Source organism: Pyrus communis, chromosome 8 (assembly GCF_963583255.1).
Source record: "Pyrus communis chromosome 8, drPyrComm1.1, whole genome shotgun sequence".
NCBI classification, from domain to species: domain Eukaryota; kingdom Viridiplantae; phylum Streptophyta; class Magnoliopsida; order Rosales; family Rosaceae; genus Pyrus; species Pyrus communis.
In genome coordinates this window covers 9,408,597-9,423,845 of record NC_084810.1, presented here as the reverse complement: position 1 = coordinate 9,423,845, position 15,249 = coordinate 9,408,597, and the positions used below count along the sequence as shown (strand labels likewise).

At 38.4% G+C, this 15,249-nt stretch overlaps 1 protein-coding gene across 1 annotated transcript; it reads right to left on the bottom strand.

The window, feature by feature from the left end:
• Window positions 1-1,285: 1,285 nt before the first annotated feature.
• LOC137742654 (abscisic-aldehyde oxidase-like) lies at window positions 1,286-11,217 on the bottom strand. Its single transcript, XM_068482575.1, has 10 exons — window positions 11,038-11,217; window positions 7,858-9,537; window positions 6,599-6,855; window positions 6,246-6,455; window positions 5,776-5,994; window positions 3,708-4,673; window positions 3,057-3,152; window positions 2,779-2,877; window positions 2,204-2,393; window positions 1,286-1,931 (listed from the first exon to the last, which is right to left on the bottom strand). The coding sequence occupies exons 1-10, from the start codon at window positions 11,198-11,200 to the stop codon at window positions 1,714-1,716; spliced, it is 4,098 nt and encodes a 1,365-aa protein (XP_068338676.1). The 5' UTR covers window positions 11,201-11,217; the 3' UTR covers window positions 1,286-1,713.
• Window positions 11,218-15,249: the final 4,032 nt, after the last annotated feature.

Sequence of the window (15,249 nt, the reverse complement as noted above, 5' to 3'; positions counted from 1 at the left end):
GATGTAAATTGAAGGTTTTGTAAATGGAGGTGTAAACTTTTGAGAAAGACTTACAATCTTAAAAACAAAAACTCTTTATCCTTGCACATTTAATATTTGTAATAGATTAGTAGTGTATGTATTATTTTTTTTATTAGGCTTTTATTTTCGAGTGTAGATATAGTACTTGAACAAGAAATGTTTTAATGTTTTGAAGTAATATTTATGTGGCAATGTGTGGTATGTGCAAATTTTAAAAAAATATATTTTTTTCTTAACGGGTCATAACGGGTGTGACACGACACGACTCGTTAAGATAACAGGTGTTACACGAAAACGACACGAACACGATAGACACGACCCGTTTGCCAGTCCTAGCTATAATGGACATATAAGCGTGTTGTGCTCTTTTTCCCTTCAACCAAATTTTTATCCCATTGGGCTGTCCTATCAAGATTTTAGCGAGGCAATATTATACGTGCCCAACACCATACCAATATTTCATAATCATGGTGCCTGATTTCTAGTTCGCTTAGGTGTTTTCCCACTGGGTCTTCCAAGTAAGGTTTGTCGAGGCAACTACCATTGGTTGGTGAACACCCAAGGGGAGTGTTATTAACAATATTTATTATGTTGTTCAGTTCTGGGTCAAATATGTAATATCTTAATAGTTGAACACCTTTCTATGTAAATCTAACGCCAATAAATAGGCACTCTAATGAGAAAGGAGACACACCTTGATTTCTCCTCAACTTGCTCACTTGTCTCTTTGTATTCTCTCTTACTCTCTATTTTATTTCCAACAATATATGAATTATAAAGTACTAGATCATGTTGTAAATATAGGGAACAAGGATATAATGAGTGTTCATACAAGTATCTAACAAGTCTCCTACAATGTATTGAAAAGATAAAATGTAAGATGAAAGATATCTATGCTCGCCAAGGCGGGCTAGGCGGCTTAGGTAACTGGACGGGCATCTAGGAAGATCTAGGCGCCCTTTCTTATTTTTATAAATAGATAGGGATTAATCGTGGCAGTAGTCAACCACCTAGCGCCTAGGCATCCCTAAGAGGTGGCTACAGAGCATGAATAGAGTTGATTATTTTGAGATCCTCCCTAAATTATAGCTAGGAGCTCATTTAAGGAGCCCAAATGCTCTTATGTTTTACTATTATTGTTATTCTCTGCAGCTTACTGGGTTCCTTCACCAACCTAGTACACCGTTTCACGGTATAGGGGTTTAATTCAGCACTCTTGGGGATGAGTGTTTGAACAATAATGACCCCAATTCTAAGCACTCTCACTGCATAGAATTTTCCTCAAATATAAATATAGACAGAAAACAACCCAATCTCCGAGATTACGAACCATTCTCCGGTCGAATGAACCTTGGTCTAACACAATTTGTCTCAATACAAGTTGCAAACACAAAAGGTATAATAAGATGGTTCGTGTTTAGTTGTCTTACAGATAAAAGCTTATTCAACAGTAATGTTCAAAAACTGGACAACGAACCTAAACACAAGTAACGTGAGATGGAATGGTTCATCTATTGCCAATTCTCGTTTTTTTATTGGTTTTGCACTATAAACAGACCTAAAATCTGTTGAAAAACCTATATTCGTATCCTTATTGAGATCAAGTGACGGCGATTGACTCACATTTTAGGTTCTTTGGCTGTGATGGACAAATTAACTAGCATGATCATGCCTTCCAGCCATAACGTACGTTTATTCTCTGCCTACAATCCATTCCAAGTACCTCTCCACAGCTTCCAGTCCACACAGCTCCTTCACAACAGGCATGGTAGCAGGAACATCTAACTGGAATATTGATGCCGATCCATCTAGGCCGCCCCACTGAAGAAGCTGTTTTCTTGATTCTTTAATGGCAGCCCTTGTAGCGCAGTGAACAGAAACCGCAAGAAGTAATGGTGGCTCACCAGAAGCTGCGCAAACGATTTTCAATGTGTGAGTTTCACACAACACTTTTCAAATTTTATGATGAAACATGCTCTTCTTTAATTGAAATGTTCATACTAACATAAAATTTTCAGCTTTCCAATTTATGTAATAACACAAAATTTTCGACTCTTCAATTTTTGCATCAACATAATCTCAATTTTTTCAAAATTCGCCTACTTTTAATCACACAAAATACTTTTCTGGTATCAGTTGTAGTTGGGATAAGTAGAAGTATGCAAGGAACGGCATGGCAGACCTTTTGAAGAGAGCACGTGTTTTTTATGATGTCCACTGTTCAATACTTCAACATTGAACTGTTTGGGTATGGTGTCCACCGTAGGAATCTTATATGTCCATGTACCTTCTGAAATCACCAACCCATCAGAGTTTTCCGAGTATTCTTCAAGCATGAAAAACCCAATACCCTGAACAAAAGAACCTTCGATCTGCAAGAAACATGTAATGTCAAACTTAACTAAACCACATTAACTACGTGCCAGTGAACTGGCATTAGGGATCTTAACAGATTGTAGAAAAGTTGAAAACTAGGATTCTTATTCCAAAGATGACTAGATGATGAAAATGCTACACTTCTTCGAACGGAGAAAGCCTAAAGACGCTAAAGAATGAAAGTACCTAAAAATTTATAAAATAAACCGAACTACTAACTTTTCTTACAATGGAATTTGAAAAATTCTCCAAGGCAGAACCTACTGATTAGCGATGCAAAAAACAAAATCTAGGTAGAGCTTAATTAAAAGAAAATGCAAAAAATAAAAAAATGTATGTAAACATTATAAAAATCTGAGTAGCAAATTCAATCATGCTAACCTGTCCTAAATCCACAGCAGGGTTGAGACTCTGACCACAATCGTAGATAATATCCGATCGCAGAATTGTGGTTTGTCCAGTCAGAACGTTTACCTCCACCTGTGATCAAGTAGTTTCAATGTTATTAATCTATAAATTTTAAATGAGAAAAAACTGGTCTCTATGACTGTGACGTTGCACTATGATTTGCTCTGCATTATGTAAATCTGCATCTTGCCGAAAATTCAACAATACACATGAATGAAAATGAAGGAGTAAGACGGTCAACACAAACTTGCCTCACTCACAGCAGCACCATAGTTAAGGTATGTCCTGGAAGCAGAATCAGGGACATAATAAGAACTTGCTGATAAGTTCACATCTTGCAAGGATGCCTGCATTTTGACAGAAGAAATATAAACTGTAACAACTACATCAAATTTGGGAATAAAGAAAAATGCAAGTTAAAGAGAGGTTTTTTTATTTTTTATTTTTTATTTATTTTTTATTTGATTTTTATTTTTGTTTGATATATCTTTCTTGGAGAGAGTTTGGTGTTTCAGTGGCCTTCAAAAGCTATAAGGAGAAGCCACTGGGAAGTAGGGCAAGCTTGAAAGTTTGAGAACTCATTAAGTTTTATTTGTACTCATAAGAAAATTGTGGCTCAATGTCAATTATTCTGTCTGGGGTTGAGTTTCTTGGGTTCTTCCAGATTCAGTGTGTGAACTATTGGAGCGCCATGGCATGGATTTGAAACAAATCAATAAGTTAATGAAATGTTTCAAAAGAAAAAAAAATGATGCATCAATAATTTCACGGTGATTGCTATTTTTGCTCCCTGCACTCCTCTGGGAGACTGCAAATAACATGCTATTATGGCAGTGTTATTTGCATTCCAACAAAGGAGCACACGAGTGAAATAAGCCCTCCCCTCAATCCAAATAGAATACCTGCTGAATAAGAGTCTCCCAGTTAATAGAGCCCATTTGCTCCTTCAATCTCCCTTTGAGAGTAGCTAACCTCTCAACCAAAATATTACAGCAAAGTCTAACTGCCTCACAGCTTGTCTCAGATGTAGTGCTCCCAGCAGTCATTCCCCCTTGAATTAAGCTCAATGTATCTGATTGCACCACCCGTATTTTATCCAAGAAATCTCCACTACCATCACATTGAATCGAACCAAGAGCAAAAGCTGTCACCTGTTTTACCTTCGTCCAGAGCCCCTGACCCAGTTCAATTCCTCCAACTTCAACAACAACAGACCCATCACTTAAAATGCCTACTTTTCCCGGAGTTGGCCTCAATGACACTTCATACACTATCGGTACTCGAGAAATTCCTCTTTTCTGCCATTTATTACACCTATTAAATTCTTTTACAATCTCAGTCCTTGGGTTAAAGCTTGAAGACATGGACAACTTGTTCCATATCAATGGTAAAGTATACTCCAGGGGTTCACCAGCGCTCTGCTCGTAAAACAAATCAAGGCTGTGAGATGTGTGAAGATTAACGCTTCTCACAGAATCTACTTCTATAGAAAGGATGGATGCTACATGTTCAATTACAGCTTCAGCGATAAATGACCCCTGCACCTCCCCAGGGGCCCGCATAGCAGACCTACTTGGAGTGTTTGTTTTGCACACCTTGATATCGAAAGTCAGAGCACCCCAGTCATACTTCTTAAGCGCAGTCACAATACTTTTTGGCAATAATGGACTAAAGTCTATGGAAATCCCTGCATTTATCAATATCTCAAGTTCTAAAGCTGTAATCTTCCCATCAGACTTGAATCCCACACTGTAAGTTATCTTCATGGGATGCCTTCCTCCAGCCATTATCATATCAGTCTTGCGATTGAGATATATCCGTACAGGTCTATGTAATTTGTGTGCTGCAAGAGCACATGCAGTTGCGACCTAAACATCAGAATTGCAGCAGCTTTATATTCTATTGAGCATTGGGAATCAAGTACTCAAAAAACCATAAACATAGCAAGTGATATATACATATATATATATATATATATATATATATATATATGCACGTATATATTATGTGTGTGTGAGTGTGTCTGGTGTCTGCACGCATGTGTAAGATAAAGGTTATTGGTTTACTATTGATCCTGAAGAATCGTAATTTATCAGGATACACACCAGCAATCATTTATATTCTAGTAGGCCTCTCACCACCGCTAAAGAACACAACACCCTCTCCCCACCACTAGAAAGCTCAAGATCTGAAATTTAAAAAAAAGTTGGAGGTTTAGAGTAGTATGATCAAAATGATATGCGTCGAAGGTCTCCAACTCTAGCAGCACATAGAACAATTTGATTTACCACTATTCCCAGAACTGACACTAAATGCTAACTATTGCTTTATTTTCTAAAACTTCGCCTCACGTGTACACCTCTCTGCACCACTAGAGAGCCAAGACATTATATTCAACAAACATTTTTTAACTTGAACGTTATTTATCGTTTTAAAATCATACAGAGTTCAACATTCGCAGGGAGGTTGTAGTTGCAGGATCCTAAGATCTCCCACTTGACACCATGATCAAGTTTTATTGGTGCGCTGGTAAAAAACTTATATGGGTCAGAATCAAATATCATTTTATATATGAACTATATATCTACATCTATGTGTATGTGTATATATAAGGGCTTGGTTGGAAGTTCTTTGGTCAAAAAACCTCCTACACTCATTCCCAACTTATGTCTAAATTTCTAGGTGCATAATGAGACTACACCAGTATGTTTATCTTAATCTGCATTTGTGTACTCTCCACATGCAGGATAGGAGTTGTATGTGCGCAGCATGTTTGCTTAATACACAATGTTGGCCCGCTTCCTAGCAGCTTAAGTTTTTGGGTTCCATTCATTGTCTAACAGAAATATTATATTCATGTTCACTGTGATAACAAGTGCTTAATCTACAGTTAAACGGACAATCTCGTCCACGATTAGATAGACAGTAATAAAGAAGGAATATAGAGATTTATGTAGGTATTATACTCACAGGCATTGATTGCATGGCCTTTCCACCGAAGCCCCCTCCGACCCTTCTTGTAATTACACGAACATTATTTTCAGGAATACCAAGACATTTTGCAATTGTAGAGTGTGTAGACTCAGGCATTTGACTTGAAGTGTAAACCACCATGCAGTTGTCTTCATCTGGTACAGCAAGGGCTGTTTGTGTCTCCATGTAGAAATAGTATTGTGAACCAAGTTTGATCTGAAAGCAAGATATGCATGGATTTGTAAGTTAGTGGGCGGTTCTACTTGAAAACCAAGCCAACATTCTCTTATACTCGTATTTTCTCCCATTTCACAAGTCCTTTCTATGTATATAAATAAAACCAAGGAACAAAGTTGAATATCCAAAATCCAAATTACTGGAACATAGAAAAGTACAAAAAGGGCAGAACATTAGTGTGGGAAGGACACCGGGAAACAAAGAAAGAATGTCATATTGATTTCAATTACCTCAGCAGAAATAATCTTGTGATCAGCTGCAGCCATTCCATTTGATATGTCACCGACCTGTTTCGGATAGAAGAAAGGAGGGACCTCAAAAAAACTTGCTCTCTTAACTGCCTCTTCGACTGATAAGATAGGTGGATCTACATCTTCCATGTTATAATCAACCACCGCAAAGTTTGTAGCCATATCTGCATGTTTCTGCGTATCTGCTACCTACAAAACTTTCTTTTGATGAGTAAACTGACACACATCCAAAGAAAGGAGAAAAATTATGTGTATAGTCTACAATTATGGATAACGATTGGCATTCATCCCAACTAAGATCGTTAGATATAATCACAAGATCGTTGAATTACCACGAAAGCAAGACGCTGACCAGCCCATTCTGTATGATCATTAGCAAACAGAGGTTCTGTACCAAGAAAATTCTTAGACCCAATGTTCTCCCCAGACTTGGGAATATCTTTGAAAGATATCAGTGCAGTAACTCCTGGATGTGATTTAGGTTCAAATTTTATTCCCTTCACTCTAGCCAAAGGCTTTGTACTATAAATGAACGCTCCATGTAAGCAATTTTTCGGAGATGGAATGTCGTCTACATAGACTGCCTCACCTACAAATTGACGGTCATGAATGAGATAAGTACTTTTGTGTCACGAGCTAGAAGCACTCAAGAAGACATAAAAAAATGGAAAAGATACATAGTCAGTTGAAACAAAAGAATTATAGAAGAAACAATTAACACTGAAGTTGTAGCACACCCACTGTTTTGTGAAAACTGTCAATAACTATTACAAACGAGGAAACAAAACAAATTAAAACAAAAAAAGACAAAAGGTCAACGAAAGCTTGGTGCCATAAAGATACAAAGAGAATCATTTGAAACATGATCTGTTAAGAAATTATCTCTCTCTCTCTCTCTCTCTCTCTCTCTCTCTCTCCAGGGAAAGCAAGAGAGCAAAAGAGTGAGAGACAGCGGGAGGAGGACACAATACTATATAGCAGGTGAACAAATTGCCCACAACTGGTCATCACTTTGTATTCTGTCAATTTTGGTTTCATTAAGATTTTGTTTCTTATATAAAAGAATGATCTCAAAAGATGGAAAATGAGACCTTTCTATAAGCATATCATAAGTATATAATTCAAACTCCCACTACTTTTAGGTATTTAACGAATAAAACATAATTGTTAACGAATAAATCATACTACAATTTTCTCAACTAGATAAAAGTGATATTTTGGAGCAGAGAACAGGCCTGCAAACTAAGTCCAATACCAAAAAAAAGAGACAATGATCCTCACTTTGTTTAACTTGGGTCTCACACTATGGTTTGAAGGGAAAGAAAGCTAGGGTTATGGGGGGCACTATGATCCTCACCTTGTTTTGGGTGGTTTGGATGAAGAGGAATAGAAGGATTTTTGAAGATTTCGTGGGAGCTATTGGAAAGCTGCTATCTCTTGGTTCGTTAGCAGTTTTTAGAGTTTGGTTGTTTTTTTATTTATTTTGTTCGGGTTGTAGCGTGCTAACCCTCCCTCCCACCACCCATAAAAAAATAAAAGGATGCTTAGTAATTAGACATCCATATAATCATGTATGTGAAGGATAACTAACCTGAAGCTTGTATGAGACCTCCAGATTTTGTAATTGGTTTACCAACCGGATCATACTCTGTACTTAATTCAATCACCTGTTTACCAGATGACAGAACAGTTCTCATCTTATCGCTAGCACTTTTGTTCCTTTTTAACTTGGAAGCATCGGCCAACAAAGTATTTCCCAAGAATCCTTTGCAACTTTCACTGTCAATTAAGGGGCTAAAGAACTCGAAAAGAAAACCGGCAGCCAAGCTTGACCTGTAAGCAGGGCTCGTAGTTCCTTCTTCAGGAACCACAACATCCCTAACTAATTTAATAGCGTCATATAGAACACCAGGACTCAGCACTTTTCCAGTTAAAAATTCCTCGACCTTTCTTGCTCTAATTGCATGTTTAGTTCCATAAGCACCAAAAGCCAGACGACAACGATCCACCATAATTCCATTGGAAATCTTACCAAACGAAACCTCTGCTAGGAAGGCAGCATTTAAATAAGCTAATGCCCTTCCTAGGGGTCTTGGTGCAGCTCGATAGGTTTCAAAAAGCAACATGGTGTCGGTTTCTGGAGAAACTTTTCTAACTGCTTCCCAATTTGGGATTTTAACACTTAAAAGTACACTTTTCGGATCCAGTGGAGGCCTTTTCAGAAAATCCTCTAACATAACCGTTTCAGATCTAGCACCATTCATTATATCTACTTCTGAATCCACAGCAAGAAGTATTGTAGCAATATCTGAAGGAAAACATTTTCTCTGTGCCATCACCAAATTCCCTCCTATACTACCTGTATTTCTGATGAACCCTGAAGCAATTTTCTCCATATGATTGGCAATTTTTTTTGACACATCACCACCTCTTGATGGAGATCCACCGTTGTCTTTCTTCTTCAAAGACTCAATAACTTTAGAGATTGTTACAGTTGCTCCGAACTCAACCCCCACAGGGTCTTTCTTAACCATTGATAATTCAGGAACACATCTGAGATCAATGTATCTGTCATAGCGCTTTAGCTCCTTGTAATAGCCCGTCCCTGTGTTTCCAACAACTAATTTCATCTCGTTTGCATTATCAAAATCATTATCTTTCAATAAGTTTTGAAGCTCCTCAACTCTAAGAGGATTGTACCAACCATATCTCGTAGGATCCAAAGACATGGAAGAACAAATTTCTTTTTTTAAGAAGTCCGGAAATGTACAGATGTCACCATGACGGTTATATAGAGGTAAACTCTTTACTTTTACTTCCTTACTATCTCCCTTTTTCCAAAAGGAGTTGAACCCCAAATCCTCCATGTCAACATCAGATGCGAAACTTTTGCAGGCATCAACAATTGGTCGATACCCAGTACATCGACAGAGGTTACCTGCAATAGACTTTTCAGCTTCGGAAACAGAAAGTTTGGAGAACCCAGGAGGGGGATCAGGTCTATTCGCCTTTTCAGCATTGACAAGAGCTCCAAAGAGTGAAACACACATGCCAGGAGTACAAAAGCCGCATTGAGAAGCATGGAAACCAGCAATCCTTTGGTGAATTGGGTGGAACCCGTCTTTGATATTTCCAAGGCCTTCGGATGTTGTAATTGAACATCCATTTATACTGCAAAGCAGAGTGAGACATGAACTTGCAGTAAAATCTTTCACTTCGTCGACAACAGGGTCGTACTTGGACAGTAGCACAACACAAGCACCGCAACCACCTGCACCCGATTTTTATAAGTGCATATCACCAAACGTGTCCAAAGATTTTTAGTAAGACTTAGTTTTCCTTGAAAATTTTGAAACCCAAACTACAATCTCATTTAATATGATCACTGCAGAAAAAACACCTTAAATTACAGACATTTCATCACAAAAAGAAACCTCTTTAAGCATCAGTTGGTCACCTCGGAAGCGAGGTGAGTACTAGTTTCGTTTTCTGAATTACTTTATTTTGCAACAATTGTTCAGGATGGTAAACCAAAAATTCAGAATTCTTTATATGAGAAACACAAAGTTTGATCATAATTGAAAAAAGTTCAGATTCTACCATCAAACCAATTGGCAATATAGGGAGTAGTCCAACCTCTAATAAGCTCATACAAGGTCAATTCTCCCATCAATGTGGGACTCATTCTCAATACACGCCCCTCACTTGTGGCAAAAATTTTTCGAGCCGAACACGTGGACAACATAACGAGGTGACGTGGAGCTCATTCTCAACACACCTCCTGACGTGCGGTGAATTTTTCGAGCCTAACACGTGGACAACATAACAGGGTGACCTGGAGCACATGTGATCGTTTGACTTCACACGTAAGACAAACTGCTCTAGTACCATAAAGAAAGTTGAGGTTCCACCATAAAACCAATTGGCAATATGGAGAGTAGTCCAACCTCTTAGACCATCTCCAACCCTTAGGCTAAGACCTAAAATTTTTTGCCCAGAAACAGTTTTTTCTCTGCAAACATTATGGGTTAAATTTTCCTAGATCATTAAAGAATGAATTTAGGCTAATTTTTTTTTCTTAAAGCAACTTTTTAAAAGAAAAAAAATTATGTAGACTATTCTAATTTTATTTTATGAACATTTTAGCCTAAAAATATTTAGATTCTGATAAATATTGAAAAATCACTAACCGACACCATGAAACTCGTGAAACACTATGAAAGAATATGAAACATATAAAAGAAATTTTTTTAATTACTTTAGCTATTGAATTTAAATTTGGACTGTTAAATATTTTTTTTACGGTTGGATTTCATCAAATTATATCGTAACTGTTGGATTCAATGAATTTATAAATATAAAACCAAAAATAATATACATATATGGTGGACTAGCCCCAACTAACCCAAGGGGAATCCTGGGCTAAATTTGGCCCATGAATGAGTTTTGAGTTTTAACTCATATTTGTCTCAATGATTAGAGCAAGTTGAAGTAAATTTAGAACCTAAAATTTAAGTTCTACTCTAAAAGTTGAAGTAGGTCTTATAAGCCTATGCCAGATTTATGCTCCTACTCATTTTCAACAATAGCATGCAACACGCAATTTTTTTTTCATAGCAACACGCAATTTTTCTTTCATAGGACGTACGACTAAGTCGTCCAAAAATCCACAAATGATACTCATCAATCATCGTGTTTATAATATACATCAAAAAGCCACAGAAATTCATGATCATACACGCAGAGCACAGTCAAAGTTAGAGAGAGAGACCTTCACCGCAGCTGAGCTTGACACTTTTGAATCTCGTCTGAGAACGCAAGAAGGCGAGCAGAGTGGTTGAAGGATCAACGGTCGGGAGCTCAAACCTCTCTCCGTTAACTGCAAAAACTAGGCTGCCACCGCTTCCTGCCGCTGCGTCTCTTTCGTTGGCCATTTCTGTGAGCAAAGCGAGAGGAATCCAGCTGCTGTTTCAGAGGCAATGCTACTCAGCTACAAATTCATATATCGAAATTAAACTAACCCAACAACCATTGCAATAACAATGAAAAAGAAAGAAAGAAAACGACGACACCTGTATTTTAATGCAAGTATCGCATTCACATGGTCCTTTGAATTTAGGAGTGGAGACCACAATTTTGACTTTCCTTCTTTTTTGTGATTGGTAAAGGACAAGAATGTTCTCCGAAATTTTTTTGAGATTCGGGAATTATTTAATCGTGGTCGTTCATTATATATCGTATGACCAATTTTCATTAAGTATTATTTATATTTAATTTTAAATTTAAAATTCAAAATAATTTTTAATTACACGATGTACGAGACACAAATTCAATTAATTGATCATTCGGATTTTCACAAAGAAAATTCAAAAAGAATAGTATACCATTGGTAAAAACTAAAAAGGTGACCGTCTGACAAAAAAAAAAAATATATTAAATACTCAATCATCTTTCAGAATATTTGGTTTTTTGTGTTTTAATTAGGCTTATTATATTAATTCAACAGTATAAAGTATTGCCCTTAAGATGCACACTAAATGATATTTTATGCATCACATATCATACTCATACACCTCACCATTATCTGATCATCAGATTTTAGAACATGATTATGTGAAAAAGCATCACCATTATCTTCTTTGAGAAAGAAGGTGAGGGCTGTAATTTGACACCAATGAAGTTTAACCTTTATCCACCTCTAACGGTACATTTTGAATAAGGCGAAGCTTCGAAGTTCTATTAATCAAAAATAATTTTTTTCAATCAATGTGTTTGTAGTTTCATTAGTTAGACTTTTGTTCTATAATGGAGAGTGAGAATGGTTTAGAAAGTTAAAGAAGATAAATAATTTTGTGAAATACATGTTAAAAGTGATTTGGGATGTATTTAGTATTTTTTTTTAAAGGAAAACTAATGAAAATGACTTGAAAACTTTGAGTTTTAACGATAAGGACAAAATAAAGGGTAAAGTAAATAGTATCATGTTTGACTTTTTAGTGTAAAAATGTGGTTTTTCATTAAAGTAAACAGTATCATGGGCTTTTCGTTAAAACTCTCTTTTTTTAAACCTTATAAGGTGGAAATTGTCATTGCATATTAGACCTACTCCAACCCTTGTAGTAAAACTCAAATTTTAGGTCCTAAACTTACCAACTTGCTCTAACTCTTAGGGAAAATATGAGTTTTAACCCAAAACTCATTTATGGAACAAATTTAGGTTAAGATTCCTCCAGGGTTAGTGGGGCTGGCCATCATATACGTGTATTCTTTTTAATTTTATATTTATAAATTCATTGAATCCAACTGTTAAGATCTAATATAGTCAAATCCAACGATAAAAAAAAGGATCTAACAGTCCAAATTTAAATCTAACAGTTAAAGTAATTAAAAAAATTTATTTCATATGTTTCATATTCCTTCGTAGTGTTCCACAATTTTTACGGTGTCGGCTTAGTGATTTTGTCATCCCAATCTGAAATGTCCACTTGGACTTCGAATTAGCTTTGTTGGCCGACACAGGAAGGTGATGAAGCCATAAAGTGTAGTGATGTGAAAAAATGTAAATAAATTTAAACCTAAAAGTGCCTAAATGTAAGAGTGCGCATATGAGTGGGAATGGATCCATTTCACACATGATGTCAGAGCATAAGTATAGTTGTTTGGGCCCAAAATATTATTGCTGTGCCGAGCAGCAGGATGTGCTCGGCCCAAGGAGATGATAAATACTATGGGCCGAATAATAGGGCCCGGGCCAGCTAACAGGGTCGGCCAAATCCTATCATAAGTAGTCCAGATAAATAGAAAGGTCGAGGAAGTCCTGGTACAACTAGGATTCTCGACCAACAAGGAATGAAGTCCCGAAAAGAAGGAAAATTCAGAATCCCAGTAGGAGTAGGTTTGTTCGAAGAAGAAGCGAAATTGGGACAAGGACTCCCAATCCAAATCGGAGTCGGTTTCAAGGAATAGGGCACTATAAATACAAGAAATCATGCAAACAGAGAGGACCTTAAAATCAGCATACAATTGCCCTGCGCAAAACCTTTCAAACACCTTGAGAATTTTTCCTTTTCTTTTTCCTGCCAACACACCTTCAGTTTGGATAAACAGCACTGTGGAAGCACCCGTCGAGCACCTTCAGTTTGGATAAACAGCACTGCTACCGCAGAATCAGCCGACCGAGAAGCATCTTCAGTTTGGATAAACAGCACTGCGTCGAGGTCGACCGATTATCTATCCAAGTCTCGGTCGAGGAAGGTTTTCGAACCTTTGTTGGCAGAGGTCACCTTGCTAGCCTTCTCGGCATAGTTAGGTGTTACGAATTACATTGCTCGGCGTACTGGTCGCCAAGTGGTTTTATGATTGGATACTCACAAGTGAGTTTCAGGGTTCGGCATTCCGACGGCCGAACTACGTTTACCATCAAGACATACATCACGTTCGAGTACCTGTGCCCATACACCTTGGTCTCGATTCGACGTGCTTATACTCTGACGAATATAATCACAGTGACCGAATCGGGCTCGGACGGTTTGTGAACTCCGCAGAATTAGCAGCCTTGTCTTCAGGCTGTAGAACCCAGAGACCGAGAGTGTTCCTTCCTCGGTCGCAATCGTTAGTTAAAGAAGTCAGCGACGCGCTCAAAGCTACATCAACAAATTTTACTCCTCGGCCAGGCTCGGCCGACGAGTTGGCACGTCCCGCATTCGACCGAAGGACGTAGTTAGCTTATTAGTTACTCGGCCTGCGCACCACGTAGGTTTTGTAATTTTTAGGGTCAACATTTTGGCACGCCCGATGGGACAATTTGTGCTAAACCTTCGGAGTTCATGACCATTGAGACACGGTCTACGAAGCAGAAAACAACCATGGGAAAGTCAACGACTGACTTGCCAGTGCAAGGCCTTGGGCAGGATTTGCATTCTACAAAAAATCCGATCATAATTGCGCCGCCCGAGGCCACAAGTGTAACACGCCGAGAGAATGAAGTCTGTCTCGGCGGGCAACCTTACAACCCCGCAGTCCCGAATCAAACAGCTGGAATGTTCATGGAAGGGATTGTAGAAGATTGTGATGACGATGGTGGAGAAGGTTCCGATCCACCAACTAAGACATTCCTTCGGAGACGACTGGATGAACAATATCGTCAGGTCGAGCAGTCGATTGGTCAAAAGATGAATGATTTGCTAGACGCAATACGTAGTAACAGCGATACACATACCAGAATGCTTGAACTACTGGTCAGTAAAGCCTTCGAAGATGGCCAGGTCGGCCAACCGCGGCAACTCCCGACAAATGTGCCCATACCAGCCGAGAGAGGGTCCGCTCGGCCACAACCAGTCCCCCTAGAAAGAAGAGGACCAGGGAATAGAGCCGAGGGACCAAGCCAGGGAGAAGCAATCGCTTCCATAAACGTGACCGAAGTCCAGAGAATGATTGATTCGGCCCTAAAAAAAGGGCCGAAGTTTCCAAAATTCATTCACCCGTACCCGGCTTATGTGGAAAGGTTTGAATACCCATGAGGATTTAAGATCCCCGATTTCAGCCTCTTCGCCGGGGAATCATCTTTATCCTCACTAGAACATGTGGCTCGGTTCACAGCACAGTGTGGGGACGTCAATAGCGATTTCTACAAACTACGGCTGTTTAACTTTTCACTGACAGGCTCAACTTTCGCCTGGTACATTAATCTTCCACCCAACTCCGTGCAGAGTTGGGAAGAGTTGGTCGAAAAGTTCCATGAACAATTCTATCGGCTAGGGATGGAGATGTCCGTATCATCCTTGGCCAGGATGGCTCAAGCATCTGATGAATCTCCAATGGAATACCTAACAAGGTTTAAATCGGCCAGGAATTGGTGCCGAGTGCCACTCCCCGAAGTGGAATTCGTCAGGATTGCCCTCAACGGATTAGACGTGAAGTACAAAAAGAAGTTTCTGGGGGCAAATATTCGAGATATGTACGAACTTGCTCAACACGTCGAACA

Coding starts and splice junctions, on each gene's coding strand:
- LOC137742654 (XM_068482575.1), bottom strand. CDS start 11,200: ATGGCCAACGAAAGAGACGCAGCGGCAGGAAGCGGTGGCAGCCTAGTT. Junction 2,394..2,778: donor CTGCTGTGGATTTAGGACAG/GTTAGCATGATT, acceptor TGTTTCTTGCAG/ATCGAAGGTTCTTTTGTTCA. Junction 1,932..2,203: donor ACACGTGCTCTCTTCAAAAG/GTCTGCCATGCC, acceptor TCGTTTGCGCAG/CTTCTGGTGAGCCACCATTA.